This window comes from Solanum tuberosum, unplaced genomic scaffold, assembly GCF_000226075.1.
Source record: "Solanum tuberosum cultivar DM 1-3 516 R44 unplaced genomic scaffold, SolTub_3.0 scf00099, whole genome shotgun sequence".
NCBI classification, from domain to species: Eukaryota; Viridiplantae; Streptophyta; class Magnoliopsida; order Solanales; family Solanaceae; genus Solanum; species Solanum tuberosum.
This window is the reverse complement of record NW_006239023.1, coordinates 207626-232535: the sequence shown is the minus strand read 5'-3', so window position 1 is coordinate 232535 and position 24910 is coordinate 207626. Positions and strand designations below refer to the sequence as shown.

Sequence of the window (24910 nt, the reverse complement as noted above, 5' to 3'; positions counted from 1 at the left end):
ACTCGTAATTCTCACCCACTATATCTTTATGAATAGTTGTAGACAATGATCACAATGCCTCGATAGTCAGCATTGGCAATTTGATCATGTAATAACAGTCTTGATATTTTATCCTCTTAAGAAAAGTCTAACAGACATGGCCTTCCTAAGGGCTGGTCTTGATTACTTTTTTTGTCCAGCTCCGCTTAAGAAATTTTGATGTTTTCCCTTAAGGTAGACGTTAAGGGCATTTTAAGATCGTGAACTTACTCAATTAGCCAAAAGTTGGAGCTTTGGTATGTTATTTACTAGACATTCAGGATATTTCAAGACATTAAACCTATTCACTTGACCACAAGTTCTATCTTATAGGCAAACATTAGAACTTAGGCTTGATGGGCAATATAAATTCGTTTCAACAAATCTTTTCAAGTTGAAGTCATTTTAAAAATATTTTACTAAGGAAAAATAACATAGTTGTTCATAAGGAGCAAATTAATTACACACTCTTAACATTACCATTTTTTTAGAAAAGGAACAAATTTATCACACACTCATGTCCTTTACTTTGAAGCCACTTAAATTATGTAGTATAAAGTATAGAAACCCCGACAATTTAGGTGTTAATTTTATTCGGAAAATTTCTCAAATTATATCTTAGATTTTTCAGAATTTGCGAATACATTATTCCTTTGCCGGATACGTAACAAACGATACATAAGTTGTGTATAGATTTAGGTTTGTAATAATTGGGTTAAGTATCAACAATAACATTTGTATCAAATGCATTATATACAAACAAAGTTGTAATGTATTTGATAGAGGTGGAGTGGTGATTCGGATGTTAAAACAGAGAGAAGGGAAATGGAAATTTTTTGTAATTAATTCAAATTGTGGTTATTTTTAAAGATTATGTTATCTTAAGTTGATAATTACGTTAATTTCCCTAAATTATAATTACACATATTCCCCATTGTACCATTTTGTAGCTAATTATCTCCTTTTTCATTTTATTTTTTAAAAGAGAAAATACATAATTACCCCCATCAAACTTAGATCCTTTTTTTAATAGACACCTTAAGCTTGCGGGGACCTATTACACCACAAAATTATTTAAATCCACAATAAATACGTCATTTGGACCCATTTTCTCATCAATTGTAATTTCACATTAGAAAACCGCAATAAAGAGTAAAATTGCAGTCCCAAATCAATGCAAAACTGACACATGGCATTGCCAAACCAAAGTGAGAAAAGAGCCATGTTTCTTCGTCCCCAAACCACTATTATGGTTGTTGAGAGCTCTTCTCAACAACAAAAGTTGGTTCTTTACCACGGAAGCGAATTTCTTTATTATATACTCTATCATTAAGTTTTAGCAATTCATCTCAAGGCTTTTTATTAGAAAAATCTACTTAACAACAACATAATACTTAACCAATATAACACCTAATTTTTCTGTCATCAAAGAAATTTGAACTCATTTCTGTTTATATAGTTTTTTAAAATCAAAGTATCAAAGAAACTACTCGTACGAATTTTAAAAAATGTGAAATTTACTAATTTCAGAATACACACAAAGCTAAAAAGGATTAAACTGTATTTTTGGAGAAAAAATTTGAAATCAAACACCAAATAAACAACAAGAACGCTAAAAAATAACACAGAAAACTTACACATAAATATATATTTACAAAGAAATCCAGGAAAAAAAAACTTTTGAAGTGAAGCAGGCCGAAAGGATTAGGAAAGATTTTTAAGGGTTAAAATGTGAGTAGGTCAAGGTTTTACCCGACTCCACTATTAAACATGTAAGAAAAATAAAAAAAATATTTTATTTGGGAGTGAATAACACGCACGGGTTATGAGAATTGTTGGAAATGGTTGGATGAAATAATAGGACCCGGCAAATAAGGATCCGTTAGGCCATAAATTTCTCAAATAATATTTGGAGAAAAAATTGGCAAATAGTGTTTGTCTATATAATTTGTCATTATTTGGCAAATATTTTTGGCAACTATTCCAAATTTCCAAATACTAGTTTTTTCTGGTATTTGGATCAAATCTCATTATTTGGGATCTTTTAAAAATTGAAATTTTACACCAAACTCTTATCTTTTACAAAAACACCCCTATATAGTAGTTGTTTGCGTAATGTTTTACGTGAACACCAAAATAGTGATGAAATATTCAGTGAATATGAAAGTGATGATATAGTTGTTGATGAAAATGATGAACAATCGGCTCAGAGTAACAAAGTCATGTGTTTTGTCTACTTCACGATGTATGGAATGATGCTTGTTTGCATTCACTTCAAACTACCACATTGCTCCAGTGTCATAGACACTACTTGTTATTTGTTGCAACGAAGATCCAGTTGACTTGTAATACAAATTTATGGTTAGTTTGGATAGTTTTTAAAACTTATGGGTATAATCATATTTTTTCTAAAAAAGTGAAATATGTTTCCCAAATACTATGGTCAAACACATATTGAAATTTCACCCAAATAATATTTATCAAAAATATTTGGAAATCTATGATCAAACATTAGCTAAGTGTCTACTTTAAAAAAGGGTCGAAGTTTGATAGGTAATGGTATATTTTCCCTTTTTGAAAAAACTTTTATATACCTCTACGTGTTTTGTTTTTTTCTCTTCTTTCCTTCATTTGTCTTTCTTTATTCAAAAATTATGTTCTCTTTTTTCTTTTTTCATCACAATCTGATTCATTTTCTCTGGCTCCTTCTTTCCGTACTTCTCTGTTTTCCTTTTTTTCTTTTTCTTTTTCTTTTTATCCAATGCTCATTTTTCTAATTTTATTTAATATTATTGTAACGATCTGATTTCGTCATTAGAAAAAAGCTAATGAGGAAAGAATTGGACAAGAAAAACTTTTGAGTAGTAATTTGAAATTTCCTAGCCTAGTCTAGATTTGGATGAAATCGGAGTCAAGCGAGTCTAGGGAAATCTGGTAATGAATGAGAAGTGTACTAATGAAATTGATTGCATGAATGGATAGCTAAGACGTTAAGGAACCCGTACGACTTTACGGAATTGAATTCGAGCGAGTAGAACTTTCGAAATTGATCTTAGCGTGAACGGGTGTTTTCTGAATGTCGTGGGATGAAGGTGTGTTGTGAAATGGGGGTTTGGAGCTCTTAATTCGACATATTGGTTTCGTGCAAGCCGCTGGGGCGGGATTTCTGCCGCTAGGGCGAGGCCGCTGTAGCAGGGTGAGGACCGTTGTGGCGGGTCCGACGTGACTTAAAGTCGTAAATAAACCCCAAAACATCTTTATTTGCACTTTTCGACTTTGAGAGCTAGGAGACGACCCCATACGAGTTCTTGAGCGTTTTTCACCATTCTTGAGGCTAAAGATAAGATTTTAACTCCCCGAATTCGTGCTTCGATCTGTAGAACTTAGTTTCTTGGGTAATTATCGATGGGGGAGGGTTTTGATCTATGATTTATGGTGGGAAAAACCTTAAATTGGGTATTAGGATCTTGGGTTTGGTCTAGGGTTATTGGGTTTGTTATAATCCGGATAATTAGACCTTTGATTGTTGATCCTTATATATAAATTGTTGTTTGTAGACCTAGAACAAGCGGAAAGAATCTGAAAGGGAGGATTCAAATGCCTTAGGGGATTCAAGCTTGGATTCGAGGTAGGTGATAGTTGTGATTTCATGTTGGTGTGATATATGTTTGTAATTGCTCATTATAATGCATGTATGTATGCGAATGTTGCATTATTGATCACCTTAATCGTAAATGAGGATAATTGAATAATTGTATGCCATGAATCACCTCTTGTTGTATGATTGTGAGAATATACATTGTGAGTGTGGTTTGTTGAATGGATCGGGTGTTGCGTTCTGACACACTAACTTGGATCGGTTGCCACGTTTCAGCATAAATATAGGATCGGTTGTCACGTTCCAATATAAATATGGGATCGATTGCCACGTTCATCATAAACATTGGATCGAGTACCACGTTTCGGTATGCTAACAGTTTGGGTGTGGGTTCCATAAGAGGACTATTAAATTGTGTTGTGTATCTACTTGTGATGATTATGTTGATATCTAATGATGATTAATATTGGAAGACTGTATGTTGCTCTAAATTGATAACCAATGTGTATTATTGAGAACATATAATGCTACATTGATCCTGAAAATATGACTAATATTGTATATGTTCGGTATATGCCTGCTTTATAATGTTGTGGTTACTTACATGTGTTTCACTTATTGGGATAGCCGCGTGATCCTACCAGTACACTGTGGTTATGTACTGATACTGCACTTGCTTGTTCTTTGTTGAGTACAGAGCATCTTTAGGCGGCTATTGATAGACCTCAACTAAGTGACTATTAATCGTGACCGGATTCAAGGGTGAACCGGTTCTTTCAGGCTGCCATGGATCTCTCTTGTTTAAGTCCATTCTTTTCAGACACAGACTATTTGTTTAAGGTGTTTGTTTAGTTTCGGGGTTGTTCCCCTTGTTCGTAGACTTGTCGTTAGTAGAGTTTTGGTACAATGACTTTCAGGTTCTAGGGGTTGAATTTCCGCAGTAATTTAGTTAGTTAATTGTTTAAACCTTTGGAGTTTATGGAGACTCTATTTTTATTGTCATTTAAACCTGTTTTTGTATCTTTAAATGCATTGTTTTTGGTTTAGTTGTTTAGTCTAGGTTGTAGTAGTGGTTCTCCCACTGGAGGGTTAGTGTGGGTACCAATCACGACGGTCTGGATCGTGACAATTATTATTATTATTATGGTTAATTTCTTCGTTATCTAATTTCATTTACTTTTTGCTCTTTCTCTATATCATTCTCTTTTTTAAAAAATCATAGTGAATTTTCATTTGGATATGCTTTGGTTCTTCCGTGATACATTTTTCGGTCCGCTATGATATTCGTATGGTATATATCATATACGGATATGACATCATCAAATTTACGCTTAATTTTGGTATTTCAATTTTATATCAATTTTAATAAGTTAATTATTGTAAAAAATAATTTTGATTTTAATAAATAAGCTAAATGGAGAATTTTCTTAACAATTTCTTATTGTAGTATAGTAATTTAATTTATTTATTTTATTAATCTAAAATTAATTTCTTCTGTTTTTTTTTTTAAAGGCAAAAATCTATAAAGGGAGACAAAATTTAAAAGAGATAAACTAACAAAAAATGAAAACAAAAAAAAAATAGAAAAAGAAGAAAATAAGTATTAAAATGTTATGAAATGATTTATTATTATTTCTAGTAACGGTTAAAAGGTGACAAAAAGATAAAATAATAAATGAGAAAAAGAAAATCAATAAATGAAAGGACAAAACAAAGAAGAATCCTACACTGCTTTTGTGTGCAAACTAGAAGCATTTTCTGTAAATAGTTGGATCGACTATGTATTTGTGATATTAGTTCAAGAGGGAGATTTGTTTTTGGTAGTTTGTGTATTTTACTATTTTTTATTAAGCGGGACAAAATTTTAAATCGGATATTTTAGAGATATTAGACACACTTTCCTCTATATCGTCAATTAATGAAGAAATTTTAAAATTTTCTTGTTAAGTTAAAAAAGAAAATTATACATATATATATATAAACGTTTGAAGCTATTTGATATAAATTAATTTTTTAATGTAATTAATCGCAACGGCAGTTCAAAAATTATTTTAGGTCACAAGTTTAATTTTTTTATTTTACTTGGGGAAGAGGGTCTCTCTTTTCTTTTCTAAAAAAATAATTATGTATCAAATTTTTGTTTCTACATATGGGCCAAGTTAAATAATGTATTGAACAAATAGTAAATTTCTTAAATAACCACTACAATAAACTTAATTACACTCTATAGCTATTGTTTGCTAATTAAGATTTGTAGCTACATGTTAGAGGGAGGCGAGCGAGGATGGGAGAGGGAGAAGATAAGTGAATTGTATATGTATATATGTCGAGTTGTATATGTATATCTGTCAAATGATTATATATATGTTACTGGTATACATATGTATTTGTATATCTGGCGAGAGAGATTGGAAGAGGGAGGAGAGATGTGAGCGAAAGAGGGCAAAGAGTGGGGAGAGGCGGATTGTATATGTATATATGGCAGATAATTGCATATATGTAATTGGTATACATATGTATTTGTATATCTGGTGAGCGAGATTGGGAGGAGAAAGGCGAACGAGATCGGGAGAGAAAAAAATGTGGAAAGAGAGGCTAATTGTATCTGTATATCTATCATATAATTGTATATGTATAAGTATAAAATGTATTTGTATATATAGGTGTAAAAGAGGAGAGAGGCGAGAGAGAGGTGATGTAATTTTAACTAAAATTAAGTTGCGAGTGGTAACTAATGGAAACTACTACAGGTGTCAAATGGATGTTTTGAGTTGAAATTGGAAATATTAGAATGAGTTGAAATAGAAATTGGGTTGAGTCTTGATCCACCCAAATTTACTTTGGGCTCAAATGGGCTTAAAACGGGTTAGGTCCTGACTTGCCCAATTTGTCCCGCTTAATCTCAATAATTTTAATCTATTGTTATTAAATTTTTATAACCATATTTTGAATTTCAACTTGAGAAATTTTTAAAAAGGGAAAAAGACAAATATACCTCTGAACTATCGTAAATGGTATGCAGAAACCTTCCGTCATACTTTTGGGACAGTACTGCCCCTACCGTCCAAAAACTATTGCAAATATACCCTTCACTCTAACAAAAGACCAAATAAGGACACGTGGCACAATCTTATCCGTCAATCCGATATTTATAAATGTCAGATCGGTGGATAAGATTGTGGCACGTGTGTCCGTTAGTATAAAGGGTATATATGCTCTAGTTTTTTAATAGCAGGGGCACCAATGTCCCAAAAGTATGACGGAGGGTATCTGCATACCATTTACGATAGTTTGGGGGTATATTTATCTTTTTCCCTTTTAAAAAAGAAGTTACACATGGATAGATAAAAATATAAAATAGATAGTAATTCATACATTCAATATAGAAACTATAATGCAAATAAAGAGTTTTAAAACGGGTTGAAATTGAAGATTAGTTTAAAAGTTGGTTAAACCTGCTTTTAAGTCAGTTTTTTACTTCTGAAAATGTTTGGCAAATATAAAAAATATCTTAAAATAAGTCATAAATGATTTAAAAATAAGTTAAACAGTGTTTGACAAGGTAAAAAATGACTTAAAATAAATTTAAAATGACTTAAAATAAGTCAAAAACCAAAAATAACTCTCGCCCTACTTTTTATTTTTTGACTTAAAAGTCATTTCAGTTTGATTTTTTATTTTTTATTTAAAAACTACTCCTTTTTTAAGCTATGCAAATGAGACTCTAAATTAGGCATTCTCTTAACATGGGTTAAGGCTTGAATAAGTTAAGATTGAACCCAATTCAAATGATTTTGAACCCAATCCTAGAAACTATGGGCAAATTACCTATAATTGAGCTCATTTTTGACACCCATAGAAACTATAGATATGTTAGTTAATACTCCCTCCGTCCCATTTTATGTGAGGTAGTTTGACTCGACACGGAATTTAAGAAAGAAAGGAAGACTTTTAAAATTTGTGGTCCATATAATGAATGATAAAAATTTGTGTGGTTGTAAATTATTTCATTAAGGGTAAAATAGATTTTTTATAGTTAAATTGTTACTTAATATAGAAATGTGTCATTCATTTTGGGACTGACTAAAAAGGAAAGTAAGTCACATAAATTGAGACAGAGGGAGTAACTAGTATATGTTTGATTATCTGCGTAATTTTCCTCAAATAAATTTTAGACTTGACCCATTTACAATCAACTAAAAATTATTTATTTAAAAAATACCCACCAACTAAATAGCCGTAGTTAAATAAATAATTCAAACTTACCATTTAAAATTTATTGGAAGAGTCGATATAGTTCTAATACTCAAAATGACCTAACGGGTCGTTACAAGAAAAACTTCAAATCGTTAAGAATCAATAATCCGACAATAAAAAATAAAATCAAAACCCTTATCAAAATAGCTAAACCAATATTTTTCCACGATTTGGTTTTTGATTTTGAACAACCCGAGACAACCATAAGCAAAAGTATGAAACTAAATCGTAAGTCAAAGACTTTATATATTCAATGATTTAAATATAATTTATTAATTTATCATCGGGTCATCGGTTAACCCATTAAGAAAAACCTCAAACCTTTAAAAATCGATTATTAAATAGTCAAAATCGCTAAATTAATAGTATTTTTTTTTATTCACGTTATTGATATCGGTTTGATTTTGAACAAATCTATTTTGAGACAATTAGAAATAAAGGTATATAACTAAACTCTAAGTCAATGACATTATATATTCAATGATACAAAATATAATTTATTATCGGGTTATCATTTAACCCGCTAAGAAAAAATTCTCAAACCGTTAATAAAAAAAATCAAAATCGTTATCAAAATTATTAAACTAATACTTTTTTTCAATTCGAATTATTGATTTCGGTTCGATTTTGAATACCTCTAATTTGATATAATAAAAAATAAAAGTATAAAACTAAACCCTGATTCATGAACTTTATTTGTCCAATGATATTAATATAATTTATTAATTTATTGTCGAGGTTGTAGATTAATCTGCTGGACAAATAAAGTCCATGAATTTTATGGGGGTTTAAATCGGTTTTGATAAATTAATTGTTTTTTTTATTTAGGTTGTTGGTTTTGATTGAGTTTTGGACAGTCCTACTTTATACAACCTCCTTTATTAGTTGTTATGTTTTTGTCACTATTTTCTTCTCCTTAATATGTGAAATTGTTCTAGTTGAACCGAAAGTCTTTTAAAAACAACATTTTATCAGGAAGCGGTAATATCTGCGTACATTCTCTGCTCTTCACAGCTCACTGATGGAATTTCACTGGGTATGTTATTTTTGTGAAGTCAAAACTTAAATTTTCAGTACATTTTTCGCTCTTCAGAACTCATTTGTGAAATTTCACTGGATATGTTATTGTTGATTTAATATTCAAAACTTAAATTTCACGCTCTTGATTGAAAATTAGTCAATTATACATTGAAAAACTAGCTGACTTCCAAACCAAATTGATAATTAAGTAAGTACGTATTTTCACGGTCACTGAACCTTCAGTTCACTCATCCTCCGACCAAACCAAAAACAAGGGTTTAAGCTTTTCCCCCCAAAAAACCCTAGTCTTCACTCTTCAATTCGCCAAGAAGCGGTTGCAGTAGAAGCTGAAAGAGATGAGTTTCGCGGCGTGTAAGACAATGCATTGCCCCACCGGCATCGAGAATTGCGCCTCCGGCTTTATCACTCACTCAGCCGCCGAAATCACCCCGCAAATTCGGACAGCCGACGTCGATTCCGATTGGCCAGCCACCAAGCCAGTCGGCCCCATGCCGAACCTTGTTGTTTCAGCTGGAAATGTGCTTGAAGTTTACTTGATTAGGATTGAACAAGCATCATCCAGAGATGCCGCCGAAGTAGTGAAACGTGGTGGCCTTATGGCCGGTATTTCTGCTGCTTCACTTGAGCTCGTTTGCACTTATAGGTATTTCAGTTTGAAATATCAAATCATACGAATTTGTTTTATTTGGATATTTTTACTGTTTCGAAAACTTGTCTTTTTCTTGTGTAATATGTGTAGGTTACATGGAAATATATATTCAATGGGTGTGATAACAGCAGGAGGAGCTGATGGTGGGAAAAGGAGGGATTCAATTATCTTATCTTTTGAAGATGCTAAAATGTCCGTTCTTGAGTTTGATGATGCCACTCATGGGCTTCGGACTAGGTAACATGCAGCTAATGCATTTAAATGAGAGTGAGCCAAAATAACAGAAAAGATGTGTAATGGAGTAGTGGAGGTGCCAAAGCTGGCAGGCACCACAATTATTAAATGAAAAAACACAAACAAGAAAAAAATAGATGAAGTTATTGTTGGCGTCTTGTCAAGGTGGCAAACTTTGTTAGCTTTAAGCACCTCCCATGTTATTCTGTTTTAGAAAACTCTGAGAGCTCCCCAATTTTCATGTCTATATGCATATCTTAATGGGCTCTTTAATAAAGAATCCAAGAGTCTGCAGTTTTTTTTATATGGCTACCTATAACATGAGTTCAATGTCATACTTGCTCTTATGTTTTTTTTGTGCTTTATAGTTGGAGAAATCATAACGTTATGAGATTCATCAAAATAGTAAAATTAAACGTCTACCCTATGAATTCTCAAACCATTCACTGAACATTAAGTATATTTGCCTTTACTTCCTGTTTCTTTACTATTTAAGCATGAAAATTGAGAAACTACATTAGAATCTCCTTTTTCTTCCTTCGTTCCAGCTCAATGCACTTTTTCGAAGGTCCAGACTGGTTGCATTTAAAAAGAGGACGAGAGTCATTTGACAAAGGTCCTATTATCAAGGTTGATCCGCAGGGGAGATGTGCTGGTGTCTTTGCTTTCGAACAGCAGATGATAGTCCTCAAGGCTGCTGAGGTTTACTTTTGCTGTTTTTCCTCTCCTTTCCTTAGTTAACCTGAAGTTTGAATTGTGTAACGTTTTGAAGATGTATCTATCCCAATTAATCCTTCTGAAGCCCCAACTGTTCTGGACTAGTCATGCTCACACCATTTACTGGTGGATATTGCTGGCCAGCCTTCTTCCAATTATCTTATTCAAAAGTTACCATTATAGGCTTGTATGCACAACCACCTACTGAAATTTGAATCAAAATTACTTCATAATGTACTTTGACTGATTATTTTATTGGGTTTCGTAAAGGGATAGTTTGACCAATATTATTTATGAGGTAGCTGATTAATCTTCACACACAATACTAACAAAGAACTGTTACAATCAAGTAAAAAAGAAACATATTTGGTGTTAGTCGCTTTGCTTTGCCAATGGTCTGTATATTCTTGATATTTGCGGGGGATTTAATGTGTGGTATTGTGTTTAGCATAGTCACCAAGGGGATGATGTAGTGGTTGAGGACTTGAGGTGTAAGAGTGACCATTTGGAGATCCCAAGTTTGAATACATCTGCAATACTGGATGTTAGCCTATCTGCTCTAGTTTGGTGAGCAAGATTGCTTGGGACAAAAGCCTGGCATTTAATTGCTGGAGGGTAGAGGGGGGTCCATTATCCAATCGAGTTTCGGACCGTGCTCCATTGCCTACGGGGATTTCTAGGTTTAAAGATAAGATCACTTGGGAAACTTGTGGTAGTTTGTTGGACATGTTTCCCAGTGGAATAGTTTAGGGGCACACAAGTTGGTACAAATTCACCAATACCAAATTATGAATATCATCTTTATCAAAAAACAAAATTATGAATATCATGTGAAAGTGTTGTAAAGTTGTGGGAAATCTGTGGGTTCTTTTTGGGTGATTAAAAAGATCAAATCAATATGTATGAAATATTTCTCTTTCCATCGATGTGGTTTGGGTTGTCACAATTTGCTTATATTTTTGAGTGATGTATTCTGATTTTAGGTCAACTCTAGCTTAGCTGGTGAGGACAGTGCTTTTAGTGCTGGAGGTGCCTCAGCTCGCATTGAATCATCATATATCATCACCTTACGAGATCTTGATGTGAGGCATGTCAAGGATTTCACATTTCTTCATGGTAGGTATACCCTAGCTGTTTCTTGTGTATCGTTTTTTATAATTAAATTTTTTGCTTCCTCATTGATTCTTATTACTGTTCAGAGAGTACTATGACAAAATCGTGATTTTGCTAGTATTACAAGAATAAAACTAAGGTTGAAAATTAGACAATACTGGAGTTCTGTTTTCCACAGTGTTTACACTTGATAAACTTTGTTATAACCTGTATAACTCTTATCAGACACCACAACTGGTCCAACATTTTTGTTCTCTTCTGTAGTAGAATGATATCTCTTGGCTGTGAAAATATACTTCGTTAGTGCCTCCAGAGCATTGTCTAGTTGTAAGAGTGTAGCTTGTGATGTGTGGGGTAGGTGCATGCCACAAGAGTCTCAACCCTACTGTGAACCAAAAACATGGTATTTAAGTGGAAGAGTGTAGAGGGGTGGACCCAATATCCTCCAAATTTTGGATTGTGTGCCAGCTGGTCATCAGAGATTTCTTGGTTACAAGATTTTTTTTTGATTGTTGTTGTCACAATGGAAATTGATTCAGGTGAACTCTATTTGACGAGAAAAAGATTAATTGACTTCTATTTCTTTTTTTATTTTTTTTGACAAAGGTAACAGAATTGACTTCTATTTCTTTCATAATCTTAATCGTTTCCTATCTAATTATTTTACTGGCCAAATACATAGGCAGCCCCTAAACTTGGCAGGATATTTCAGTTAGACACCTCAACTAAAGACTCGACCTATTAAACACCTGAATGATACTCAAAATGTTCCAATTGAACACATATTTTCTTATTCTAAACAACATAAAATGCGTGAATGCAACTCGCTGTGGCAAAAGCAACCAATAATACAAAAGCAGGTTAGCAAAGGGAAAAAAGTCAATCTGAAAAGAAAAAAAAGAAAGAAAATGAGTTGAGTGAATAAAGCTCCGGTGCTCTCCCTTTCTGGTAAAGTCGCAGATCTGTAGAGTTCAAAGGAATGTTTAAAGAGTTATTTGACAGCTTAGACAGCAGCTACCAATAGTCGGATAGAACTCTGTTTAAATTCAGCCATTTTGAACCATGGGATGGTCTTCAAAACTCAAAAATCTTCTGTTGACAAATTGCTCGTTGGAAAAACTGGTACTTTCGGCCATTCTGGAAACCTGGAAGTGATGGAATCTACTACGTTAAATCTGCATACAACTACCAGAATAGGGAAAATGCACATTTGACCTGTGGCCATGGAAGTTCATCTGGAAGACCAAGGCCCCTTACAAAGTCTCATGTTTTTCTTGGCTTGTAGCAAGAAAAGCATGTCTCACTCAGGAAAACTTCAAGAAGAAGGGGATTTCATCTGTGCTCTGGATGTTGCATGTGTGGTGAAGCCAGAGAAAATAGTAGTCGTCTGTTTCTACATTGTCCTAACTCCTATAGATGGATAATTGTGGCAACGTTTTTTGAACTTGGTAGGACTAAGATGGTCTATGCTAACAACAAGCCGTGATTTATTGAAGTGCTGGAACTATAATGGTAGTGCAGTGTGACAAAAGAAGTGGTAGAAACTTGTCCCAACTTGTATACGGTGGACAATTTGGAAGGAGAGGAGATATAGAATTTTTAAAGACAAAAGCAGTTCTGTGCAGAGAGTCAAGATGAATGGTATTTTTTTGGTGGAAAGAAAACTATGTAGAGAGGTTCAAAACTCAGTAGAGACAAAAAACACTAGGTGATTCTTCCCATATGTTCTAGCCTTGGTGGACATAGTTACCTAGTACCTGGTGGGAGCTGACAAATATCCTGTGGAATTAGTCGAGGTGCGGACACCATGGTCATAAAAAAAACTATGTAGAGGAGACTGAATCAATAGTTGACATGATAAGTTCCTTGTGAAAGGGTAGTCTTAAGCATGCTTGGGTTTTTGTAATTGTAAGTAGCACTTTTATGGTGCATATCTAGTATGTATATATATACACACACACACGTTACCAATTTCAAAAAAATGCAACTCAAGCTCTTCCATTTGGTAACCCACCCACAAAGCTTAATGTGTTTTTACCATGGAACTTTTTGAATCTTGAAAATCCTTTTTCTCAGCAAGCTTCGATCGGATGATATGTCCATTCCGGTCCTGCCGAGAAATCACCTATTAGCCATCTTCTTCCGTACCCTCTTAACAACCCTCACCCATACAGGAAAATCATGTCTGTCCCAGCATGTATCTGGTGGACAATCTGGAGAGAGAGAAACGCTAGATGTTTTGAGAGCAAAAGTTGTGATCTTCAGAAGATCAAATTGAACCATATCAAACTTCTTTGTTTCTGGTGCAAACAGATGTACCTAGAGGATACTGAGTCAATTATTGAGATCCTTGGCTCTATTTAGATTTTAGATTCAGATATCCTGTTTTGTTGATAAGTTGTAATTATGGTTTTTAGTACAACCCATGTACCGGTTTTTTAGTCAATACATACGAATGTTAGCTTTCTCAAATAAAGAAATATTGGAGAAGAACGGAAATCTAATTCTCCAGCAAAATTAAAAATTTTCCAGCTAAAGCTCAGGTACATTACACGAGACTTTCCATGTCACCGAGGTTTGTTCAATTGACACATTTTGAGTACAATTCACTTGTTTAATAGGTTGAGTACTTAGTTGAGGTGTCTAAATGAAATATCTGGACAAGTTTAGGGAGCTTCCTATGTAATTTGGCCTATTTTATTTTCTAACAGAAGTCCATGTCGGCCTTCAAATCTAAAGCTTATCGTTTATGTCCACTCTTAATATAAGAGTAGAAATATGAATAATATATACAATCCTACTTAGAATAGGAATAGGAATAGAAATAGTATATAGAATCCTACTTGGAAAAGGATTATAATGTAGTGTCCTAGTTAGAAAAGGAGTCTAATGTAGTGTCTATAGATAGGGTCTCAATGTAATAATGTAGACACACAATTCAATAATATTCTTCTCCTATATTTCTCACATCCATCATCTGCAGTTACCACTGTTGCCAGTTTGAACTTTGAAATGTGCCTTTATGCAGGTTATATTGAGCCTGTCATGGTTATCCTTCATGAACGGGAACTCACTTGGTCTGGGCGCGTCTCTTGGAAACACCATACTTGTATGGTCTCTGCCTTTAGTATTAGTACAACGTTGAAGCAGCATCCACTGATATGGTCAGCCGCTGTAAGTTCCACTGATCTTTGTTACCAGCATTATTTATATATATTCTTATTAGCTTGAAGCAGAGAGAGAAGAGGCAACAAAGAAAGGAGATCACTCCAGTAAGAGCTATTTCTTGATGATGACTGTATCACAGTTCTTTCTATTTTGGGGTTTGGGTTTGGTGAGGGAAATAAGGTCAAGAATGCTGCTAAAGTTAAAAAGTCCTACCCCTTCTGTTTCATTGAGGTATCACTGTAATTACACTTGATGACAACCTTTAGCTCATATTACTTCTTTTGATCTTGTTTGTCTTCCTTCTTTATTGTGTTTTCTTTTTGTCAGTCTAATTACATTTACTTCCCTCAAAATATTTTCCTCATATCAACAACCTAATAGAAGAGCTTTTGAAGGTATAGAGATGAACTTTCTAAAATTGAGAAGTAGTCTCTTATCCCTAATTTCTTTTTGGTGCATCCATGGAGTACCAGTTTGTATAGAAGATTGGTGAAGTTTGTAGAAAACCATTTTGTTTTGTAGTTTTCTACCTTTTGGAATACCTTTGGTATACATGCACTTTTTTCGCCCAAATGTTAATACAACTTATTACCTTGTCAAAAAACAAAAGAAAACAACCTAAACCTGAGAGTACCTTTGTTGTTGCCACTGATTAGTCATTTCCTGTGGTGCAAATATTTCTCATCTTTTGTTTTCTGCAGTACAAAAGTAAACCACATTACTTAGCAAAAGAACAATGAATTTATTTTAATTTTGATTTGTTTCCTTTGTTTTGTCAAGTCTGTTAAACAGTCATTTTGAGCTTAAGGTTCTATAGTGTGGAGCACAAGGTGTTTCAAACATGGCCTCGGTAATGAAAATGTGATTCCAACTTATCACGAGAGAGTTGATTTGGTGGACAGCGGGTACTAAAAGGCTGATGATTCAAATATATATCATGAAATTTCACAAAAAATATTTGACGAGAATAATGCAAAAGTACTTTACCTCTTTAAAGGGGTCGTTTGGTATGCGGGATAGGATAAGCTAGGATATCCCATGTGATTATTTTATCCCACCTTCTATACGGGATAGCAATCCCACCATTTTAAGCACAAATGGTGGGAAACAATATGGGATTAGCTAATACCTCAAACCAAACATGAGGTAAAGTTAATCCCAAATCCTATCCCGGAATTATCATCCTTATCCCATGTACACCTACCAGAATTATGGCATTTCTATTCTGCAACTTTAGAAAATGTACAACGGTGAACTTGCTGTTTCATTTTGTAAGAGAACTTCAGCCTGCTGTTGGTTTTATATGACATCTTAGGCTGAGTTAAATGTTGTATTAACTCTTTGTTCCTATTATCTGAATTGTTTTCCATTTTCCTTAAGTTTTTCCTCTCTCATGTTCTTCTTGCCTCTTCACAACCTGTGCTGAACTGTGTCACTAAGACGACATTTGTTTTAATTTCTCATTTCAAGACTTTGACATGCTCATTTCTGATAACTATCAATGTTTGCTTGAACCTTACTCCATTTAATTTTATATTTCCTACAGTAGACTTCATTTACTTTTTTTTTCTCCAGAATCTCCCTCATGATGCATATAAACTTCTTGCTGTGCCATCTCCTATTGGTGGAGTACTTGTAATTGGTGCAAACACTATCCATTATCATAGCCAGGTCTGTTATCTTCATGACACACTGCTTATTCCTTCATGATATTCTTACAACTTTTTGCTACTATGTTTCATGTGCTGACTTTGATCTGCCTATTTTGCAGTCATCTTCTTGTTCGTTGGCGTTGAACAATTTTGCCTTCTTTGGTGATAACAGGTTTCTTCCTGAGCTCTCAGTATCTCCGCCCTCTCCCTCTCTTTTTTTGCTTAAAACAATCATTCACCCAGGCTTTCACCCCCTGTTGTGTGTGTGTGTGTTGTGTGGGAGTTTTGCATAAACTTGTACCATGTTTATTAGTAGAGAGGTTACGAGTGGGAGGGGAACATAAGGACAAATACCTCGGTAACAGGGTGGCTTGATACAATCAATTTAAGAGTAAAACTACTATAGATGCTCGTTTCAGACTGTCAGACACAATTCAATTATATTCTTCTCCAATACTTTCTCACACATACGGTGCACTCTAGAACATTTAATTGAACACTTTAAAGGCATGCCATTGTGAGAAAATAACATTAGTGAAGACATCTTAACCCACCTCACTTTCTTCCTTATGAACAATGTGTGCTCCAGCTCAATCCAAACACGTCAATGACTCACCATCTAAATGGGTAACATAATGCCATATCAATTCATACTCTTTTAGAGTTCAACAATATCTATAGTCACTTGTTTCTCCTTTACTGAAGAGTCTCAACTTTATGAAGTTCAACATCTAGGTTTCATGTAAGATTCTAACTTTGTAGTGTTTTTCATATCCTTAACACCCTTTATAATCTCAACTCATAACAACATTTAAATATGGGGTGAAGGCATTACCTTTTGCCTTTTTAGTTTAAACCCTAGCTTAGCTCCTTTTTGTTTTTCTTAGTTCTCTTGCAAATCTAAATTTTTTTCCAAGGATTCTAATGTTAGGGCTAGCATAAGAATTGTAATTACACCAAAACGCTGTTAAAAACTTATCTCGATGTTGGGAAAAAGTTTTGGGATAAAAGAATGACTTCCAAGTCGTGCCCTAGCCTGGGGTTTTGTTTTTGAACCAAAAATCCTGATTCAACACCTATATAGACTTTCCCAGGTGCGCTGCTGCGCAGCTATGTGCGCTATTGCACAGTTTTGGCAGTGAGCTACCTCTGATGCACTCTCAAGTGTGCTATATAGCGCAGTAAGTGCACAGGCTGGTTCCAACACACAATAATGTTTTTCACATACTCCAAAGTCTTTGATACCCTTGTGTGGGCTGTGGTTCTCATACACCTCCATGCTTCCTTTCTCACTTCATTAAAGCTATAATTAGCCTGAATAAATGTTCAAAATTATGGGGTTTTACAAAGATTGCCAGAAACGATATAGGAAGACAACAATCCATGCTGTCAACCTATATACTTGCACTTCCAGGTATGGACATCTTGGAACGTAGACAACATAGCATAGGGTTCAACATTGGGTCAACCAAGAGCAAGGATTGGTAGGGATGGTTCTAACTTTGCTACATGTAAAGAACTGAATCTTAAGCTTAACTTAGCGCTAAATGCTAGCTCATAAGGCAATGATTGTCCAAAATCATATAGGGAGAGACAATCATTGTATCCTTAACAAGTGTGGGACTCTTAACAGCTATAATGGTCTTGAAAATGGTGGTTGTTTGCTTCATAAGGCCTAATTCTCACAGGTAGTCTATGGATTTGTCATATTTGAATTGATCTTCGAATTGTTAAATGAATTAGATTCATTTTTATGTGTTTTGTCATCCAAACTGCCCATTTTGCAGCTTATGATATTTTCTATGTGCCTGCTGTTTCTGATTTACAACTTTCTTTTTACATTTAATTTGGTTTCATTTGTACTCCACTATAAGTGCTGTTCTTTGATGCCATTTTCATGCTCTTTACCTTTTCTTTAGTAATTGTGCGCAGATCCATTCCTTTGATTGCTCATTCAATGCTGTGTGTTGATTTGTTTAGTTCCTACAATGAGAATAGGTCCCAAACCTGTATCTAATTTTGTAATACGTCCTTACGATTACTTTCAGTCAAGAAATGCCAAGATCATCTTTTAATGTGGAGTTAGATGCAGCTAATGCAACTTGGTTAACAAGTGATGTGGCAATGCTATCGACAAAAACAGGCGAACTACTTCTTCTAACGATTATATATGACGGGAGGTAATGTCTTTTCATCCTGTTATCCACTAATTTTAGGAACTGGAAATCAGGAACTCATCACTATTTGCATTTTTTGTTTTTTCGAGACTAGTTTATTTTGTTGACTTAGAGTCTTAGTTGCGCGGACTCTTCACTTTTGATGTCGCACCCGTCTCGGATTCTTCAAAAATACACTACTTTTGGCGAATCCGACACGCACCCGTTGGCATTTTTGAAGAGTCCGAGCAACATAGCTTAGAGTTGAGACAACATTCTTTCTTATCCTGATACATTGAATCTAAGTGGTAATCTAGTTGAACATATACAGTGTTATTACCTATCATCAGGAGTCCAGAAATTTTCTGGCTTTACGACATTTTTACACTGTTAATTGTCTATTACCTAGACTTTGAAGAGATGAACTGGGATTTTGAATTTATTTTAATTATTTTGCAGAATTGTCCAAAAGCTCGACCTTTCAAAATCAAGAGCTTCAGTACTTACATCGGTTGGCGACCTCTTGAATTCTATATATATATACACACACACACATACACATACATACATATATATTATCTAGGGTGTTTATGTGTGTGTTTATTTATTTATTAAACGTGTTTCTTGTATTTTTAGGGAATTACAACAATTGGAGACTCATTATTCTTTTTGGGCAGTCGCCTTGGTGATAGTTTGCTCGTGCAATTTTCTTGTGGTCTTGGAGGGTCAAATTTGCCTCCTGGGGTGCAGGAAGAGGTTTGTGTCCTGATTTTTGCTGAAGTAGCTTCCTGTGTTTTTAGCTGGTACCTTTTTTTTTTTCTACTTCTTCTTCTGCATATTCCTTACTTATACGCACTCTGTTTTTTTATACCTACATTATAAATTTATACCCTTTTGATTAGCTATCTTCGTTCATTTTCTTTTTCCTGAATACTTATACACCAGGTTGCTCCAATGATCCCACTGCCGTCATAAAAAAATATATGGCTCATTAATACTGCAGTCCCTACCTTTTGCTTACTCTCTCCTATTCTTTTTATTTTTCTTGAAAATTGATACTTGAAAATTATTTTGCTTTATAATTTAAACTATTTTTACTTGTAATGAAAATAATATGTTAGAAAGAACATTTAAAATGATACACATTCATCGAGGGTGTTACTATTCCTAGTCGTTTAAGCTCCTCAGTCCATGGGGGTATTAGTAGGCTAGCAGCCTTTTCCAGTTGCTCTTCGCCTACTAAGGGTTGGTTCTACTCATTTCTTGCCTTTCTGCCTCTCATCCAGTGGTACCGACTTTGTTTTCTGGAAACCTATTGCTATTCTACATGTGTAGGTTGGAGATATTGAAAGTGATGCTCCTTCTGCAAAGAGGCTAAGAATGTCATCCTCGGACGCATTGCAAGACATGATTAATGGTGAAGAGCTTTCCTTGTATGGTACAGCTCCAAATAATGCACAATCAGCACAGGTGAATTATGTTCTCTGCAAACTATTCTCTTATGATATATGTTTTTAATTGAGGATAATTAGTAAAATGACAAGAACTTGTTTTTGTATCAAGTACATTTTTGCACTCGGGTGACATCATTTGATAATTTTGTAAGCAGTGTTGTCAAAAGATAAAAGCACAAAAAAGCGCTAAAGCGTCAAGCACACTAAAAGCGTGGGCTTCACTGGAAAACAACACACTATGAAGAATATATATATGTATATATATATTGCTTATAGTTAGGGGATTGGTGGGCCAAGTTGAATATGGGTTGGTCGAAAATGAGTTAGGTGAAAACAGATAAAATATCCGACTCGACCCATATTTGGTACGGATAATAAGTATTTCTCTTTTTAGGGTGTGTTTGGTATGAAGGAAAATATTTTCATGTTCTCCTAGGAAATATTTTTTTGGAAAATGAGTGGTCTTGAGTTGATGACAGGAGGCCAAAATCCGGGTCTCGGGTTGGGGTTGGGAGTCAGGGTAGCGTTCAATGTCTGGACCCGTTTTGGAAGGTGAGGTTTAAAGAAGTCATATTTTCCTTATTTAAGGGAAGTTTTTTCTTAAATTCAAGGAAAATAAGTCTTTGAAAAATATTTGAGCCTACCAAACGTGAGGAAATTGAAAATTGTTTTTTTAAAGATATTTCTCTTCATACCAAATATAGCTATAGTAAGTGTACTTTGTAGAGGGTCTACACTCTTACATACTTTAAGGAGAGTGCAATTGGTGGATACCCATGAGTTATCCATATTTTATGGTGGATAAATGGGTTGATTCATATTTGACCCACTTTTAAATGATTGGATGACCAACTCATTTAAAAATGGTTGAATTGAGCAGATATATTTTACCCATTTTACCACCCCTACTCATAATGAAGTATAAGTTCATCAAATCATCAACTTAAGTCTTAGTATGGAAAGATAAACCCATTCTTGATTTTACTTCTATTCACTAAAATAATATTTTGCATGTAGTTTTAACTTTTAAATAATAATATACTACATAAGGTAGACAGATCCACTCCCCATTTCAATTCTGAAATTCAAAAAAATAATGCAAGGCATTTTGCATGGAATTATAATTGTTAAATAATGATATACAACAAGAATATAAAGGTGAACACCATTGGGTGCAGCACTATGGCCATGACTTCAAAACAAATATTTAGTCCACCATTTGTATCTTTATTATTGTCCCCTCTTAGTCTCTTTACAACTGTCATATGTATAGTGACAGTTATAACAGTTGACACCATGGATGGACAAGTGTTCCATTGATTTCTACAAATTTTCTACAATGAAAAAAAACAATACAGATATAGAATTCAGTATCAAAGCCATTGTTTTTAACTTCACTAGTTTATCCACTTTATACAAAAGGAAAAAAGGCAAAATACCAAATCAAAAGAAAAAGTCAACTAAGTCGGAAGATATTTTTTTTTTTTGGGTTTATATCTCTTACTAAAGATAGATGATATGAGATGTGGGACAAGGTGAGAGTGGCATCGTAGAGTGTCCCTATCTCCTGTTCTTGAACTGTTCTGTTATGCTTTTTCTTCAGCCGATGGTCTATCGGAAAAATCTCTCTACCTTCCAAGGTAGGGGTACGGTCTGCATATACACTATCCTTCCCATACATCACTTGTGGGAATACATTGGGTTTATTGTTGTTGTTGTATCTTTTTTTTTTTTGTTGATAAAGTTAACTGGTATTATAAACATAGAAGTACACCAATAGTGAACTCCTGTAGTAATTACATCAAAAGTATAGAGGGTTTACCAAAAAGAAACTAAACACCTATCTCCCTCATAAACTATCTAAGAATAGGGTGATGTCCCCCGGATCCTTGGGGATAGAATGGATACACCAAAAGTAAAAGGTCACTAAACAATTCATTTTAATGCTTTGGAAAGGGATGCTCTTGTTCTCAAAACATCTCTGATTTCTCTCACTCCATATTGTCCACCAGATGCAGGCAGGGACAATCTTCATCTCTCCTTGTGTCCTGACTGATTTCCATCTCTATTCCAACATGCTAGGACTTCTGCAGTATTTCTAGGCATGGTCCATGTGATACCTCTTCGGTTAATGAAATACTTCCATAGCTTCTCAGTCACTTTACAATGCAAAAAAAGATGGTTTATTGTCTCTGTCTCAGATTCACAAAAAAAACATCTGGAGCATAAGTCCTTTCCTCTTTTCATTAAGTTATCCTGAGTCAGAACAGATTGTCTTGCAACAAGCCATGTGAAGTAAGCCACCTTATGTGGTATTTTCCCTTTCCAGATCATCTTCCAAGGCCACAACTCCTTTGTTTCAGTTGAAGTGTCTAGTAATTTGTAGGCTGATTTCACCTTGAACTTGCCATCTTTCTCCAGCTTCCATGTCAATTTGTCTTCCTCACAAGTGAGGTTCTTGGCTTGTTCCAAGGTATTATAGAACTGAGTCATTCTCTCCACTTCCCAGTCATTGAGGAACCTTCTAAAAATCAGGTTCCAAAACTGATCAATAATTTGTGTGGTTGCAAATGTCTGGCAGTTTTGTTTTCATTGCAGATGATTTATAATTCTCTTATTTGTGTGGGAACTAGTATTCCATTTAATTAAATTTCAACACTCTCTTTCCCCAACCCCCACTCCCCCAACCCCACCCCTTTGTTAAGCCTATGTGATACTACCATCAGATCTTAGAATATGTCCTCTGAAGTTAGATTTTTGCTGACAGTCTAAAACAGCTGCTTTATTGGCATCTTTTATCATGCATAAACCCCGGCAAAGGTCAGGATTCATCAGAGCTGCACTTAAAACGGTATATTTTTCTTACACATAATGCTGATCTTCTTTTGTTACTTTCCTTGTGCTTTGGATTTTATATCCTTTTGCTCATACACAATCGCAAACCGAAAATCCTTTTCATAAAATTTCATTAATCAGCTGGAGAGCATTGGGACCCTAGAGCAATTTTTGATGAAACACAAGAAGGATTATGTTGATTTGCACCGTACTACTGAACAAGAGAGGGATAGCATTGAGCATGATGTAAGGTTACATACTTTCATATATGTTTCCTTTCTTCTCTTTTTGTACTTATTTCCCTTTTTTCTTGTATGGATTTCAGAACAGGATGATTAGCTAGACTATCTTCTTCTTGCTGCTATGCTGATGTACATAGATATATTTTGTTATTTCTGCATGATGGTCTCTTATCAAATATATGTTGATGAAAACAAAGGGGTATTTCAGTTTGCAAATAGGATTAGGCCATATCGCAAGGGTGAGGTTGGAATCATGATTACATATTCGAGACAATTATACTGTTTTGCCTCTATTTGGTGGTGATTTGCAATTTTTTTTAAAAAGAAAATATCAATCTACTTCCAATTTAAAACAAGTTGGGACGGCTATAGGTATTTTTTATATCTATTCCTGCTATATTTGGATCCATTTTATTTTCCTCAAAATGACCAATAGGCCACATAATATATAAAAATCAAAGGAGTCAAGTAAAACAAATACAAAAATGGCCCAAACAAACCGCAACAAAAGAAAGAAAGAATCCATTTTATTTTAATACTTAAAAAGAAATCCTTTTAAGGCAAATTAGGGGTTAGCTAAATTAAATGTTCAAAAAGTCTCACACTTACCTCGACCTGGTCAAATGCAAGTGTAAGAACAACTATACCTTAGTCCCAAATTGGTATCATCCATATGGTTTTTTTTCTTCCATTGCTTTATATGCTTTTAGAACTTTTAACACCATAATATCACATCTTTAAAGAAGTACTTTCAGGGGTTTATGTAGGACATTCCCTAATCATCTCAGATAATATTGTCTTATGTTTTCCTCTATCTATGCTACTAAGTCTTTCTAAAAAAAATAGAAAAGAAGTCATAAAAGTAATATACAAATCACTATTCCTTATTTTGTATTTCCTAAAAGATTCATTCAGTAACTTCAAGAAACATCAGATGTTTCTTGTACTTCGATTATCATAATATTTTGTTGTAGTTGCTGTTCAGAATCCTTTGTTATGGTTCCACATCCATTTATTCTCTTTCTGGACTGTTTTTCTTGAGCTGAGGGTCTATTGGCAAGAACCTCTCTACCTCTGAGGTAGGGGTAAGGTCTGCATACAGACCTCACTTTGTTGGATTACTCCGGGTATGTTGTTGTAGTAGTAACTTTCAGAACAGTTGAAATTTGACCTCCAGGGCCCTTGCTACTTACTCTTTCTATCTGATGAGGTAATTTACAATCTTGTCTATTTGTGTATGGCGTGCATTAATCTTAACTTTTATGTTCATACAACACTCATCGTTTATTTTCTTGATTGCTAAAGGTAAGTAAATTAACTTCAGCCCAGCCTCTGAATGATCTTCCCAGGCATAGGAAAAAGGGACATCATATAGGTTGGCATGGCATCAAGAACACTGTTGATAAGTGTGACTCTACCACCCGAGGATAAGTATTGACTTTTCCAGTTAACCAACTTCCTTTCACATTTTTCTACCACAGAGTTCCAGATGCTCAAAGATTTACTCTTAGCTCCCAAAGGCATGCCAAGATAGGTGGTGGGAAGTTCCCCTATCTTGCCACCTAAAATGTTTGCCAGGAGGCTGATCTGTGGTACTTCATTCACAGGATAAATAAAGCTCTTTCCCCAATTGATATGGAGTCTAGATATTGCTTCAAACAAAATGAAAATAACCCTTAAGTGTTTCAGTTGTTCACTTTCTGCATCACAAAATACTAATGTGTCATCAGCATATTGTAGATGGGAGATAGACACTCCCATGGGAGATAGACACTC

General features: G+C 34.5%; 1 protein-coding gene across 1 annotated transcript in view; it reads left to right on the top strand.

The window, feature by feature from the left end:
- Positions 1 to 9087: 9087 nt before the first annotated feature.
- The window catches only part of LOC102605072 (cleavage and polyadenylation specificity factor subunit 1), a 54793-nt gene continuing 38970 nt past the window's right edge, over positions 9088 to 24910 (top strand). The window contains exons 1-11 of the mRNA XM_006347995.2: positions 9088 to 9557; positions 9654 to 9800; positions 10346 to 10499; positions 11498 to 11630; positions 14656 to 14801; positions 16371 to 16466; positions 16567 to 16619; positions 18496 to 18627; positions 19063 to 19114; positions 19240 to 19359; positions 19939 to 20073. Coding sequence (XP_006348057.1) covers positions 9250 to 9557; positions 9654 to 9800; positions 10346 to 10499; positions 11498 to 11630; positions 14656 to 14801; positions 16371 to 16466; positions 16567 to 16619; positions 18496 to 18627; positions 19063 to 19114; positions 19240 to 19359; positions 19939 to 20073 — 1476 coding nt within the window. The 5' untranslated portion in view covers positions 9088 to 9249. The remainder of the gene's footprint in view (positions 9558 to 9653; positions 9801 to 10345; positions 10500 to 11497; positions 11631 to 14655; positions 14802 to 16370; positions 16467 to 16566; positions 16620 to 18495; positions 18628 to 19062; positions 19115 to 19239; positions 19360 to 19938; positions 20074 to 24910) is intronic.